At 71.6% G+C, this 479-nt stretch overlaps 1 protein-coding gene across 1 annotated transcript in view; it reads right to left on the bottom strand.

The window, feature by feature from the left end:
- TMEM9 (transmembrane protein 9) overlaps positions 1–479 on the bottom strand; it is a 16,451-nt gene that overhangs the window by 4,987 nt on the left and 10,985 nt on the right. The window contains exon 5 of the mRNA XM_010831128.1: positions 6–101. Coding sequence (XP_010829430.1) covers positions 6–101 — 96 coding nt within the window. The remainder of the gene's footprint in view (positions 1–5; positions 102–479) is intronic.

The raw sequence follows: 479 nt of genomic DNA, 5'->3' as shown, positions 1-479 counted from the left end.
TGCACCTGCAGCTTCCACCGCTGCTGCGCGCCCTCCACGCGCTCCAGGACCGTGTTCGCCCGGGACCCAAAGGCGGCGGCGGCCGCTGCAGAGCGCGCGTCCTGGGGGAAGGAGAGCAGGGGGTTTCAAACGCCTGACACGGAAGGGGTGCGGGCAGAGCGGCCCTCGAGTCCGGCCTCCCCGAGGGCCCTGCCAGCATGGGTCAACGGCTGCGGGGTGCGCGAGGGCTGCGGGAAGCAGGGCTCGGGCCAGGCCCAGCTGCACCCCAAGCATCCCTGACCCTCGAGGGGAGCACAGAGACAGCCTCAGGCCCGCCTGGTCAGCACAGGCTCAATCAGCTTGTCGTGTGAGGAAACGCACGCACGTGGCCCCGTGGCTGGGACCAGGCTGCAGGACACCCAGGCCGTGCTGGCCAGAGACAGCAGGGAGACCCCCGGGACTGCTCTGCGGGGCCGGGACCCCAGCCCACTCCTGGAAGG

The sequence above is a fragment of the Bison bison genome, unplaced genomic scaffold (assembly GCF_000754665.1).
Source record: "Bison bison bison isolate TAMUID 2011002044 unplaced genomic scaffold, Bison_UMD1.0 scf7180017864524, whole genome shotgun sequence".
NCBI lineage: Eukaryota > Metazoa > Chordata > Mammalia > Artiodactyla > Bovidae > Bison > Bison bison.
Note: the sequence above shows the minus strand (reverse complement) of the source record. Positions and strands in the feature narration are given on the sequence as shown.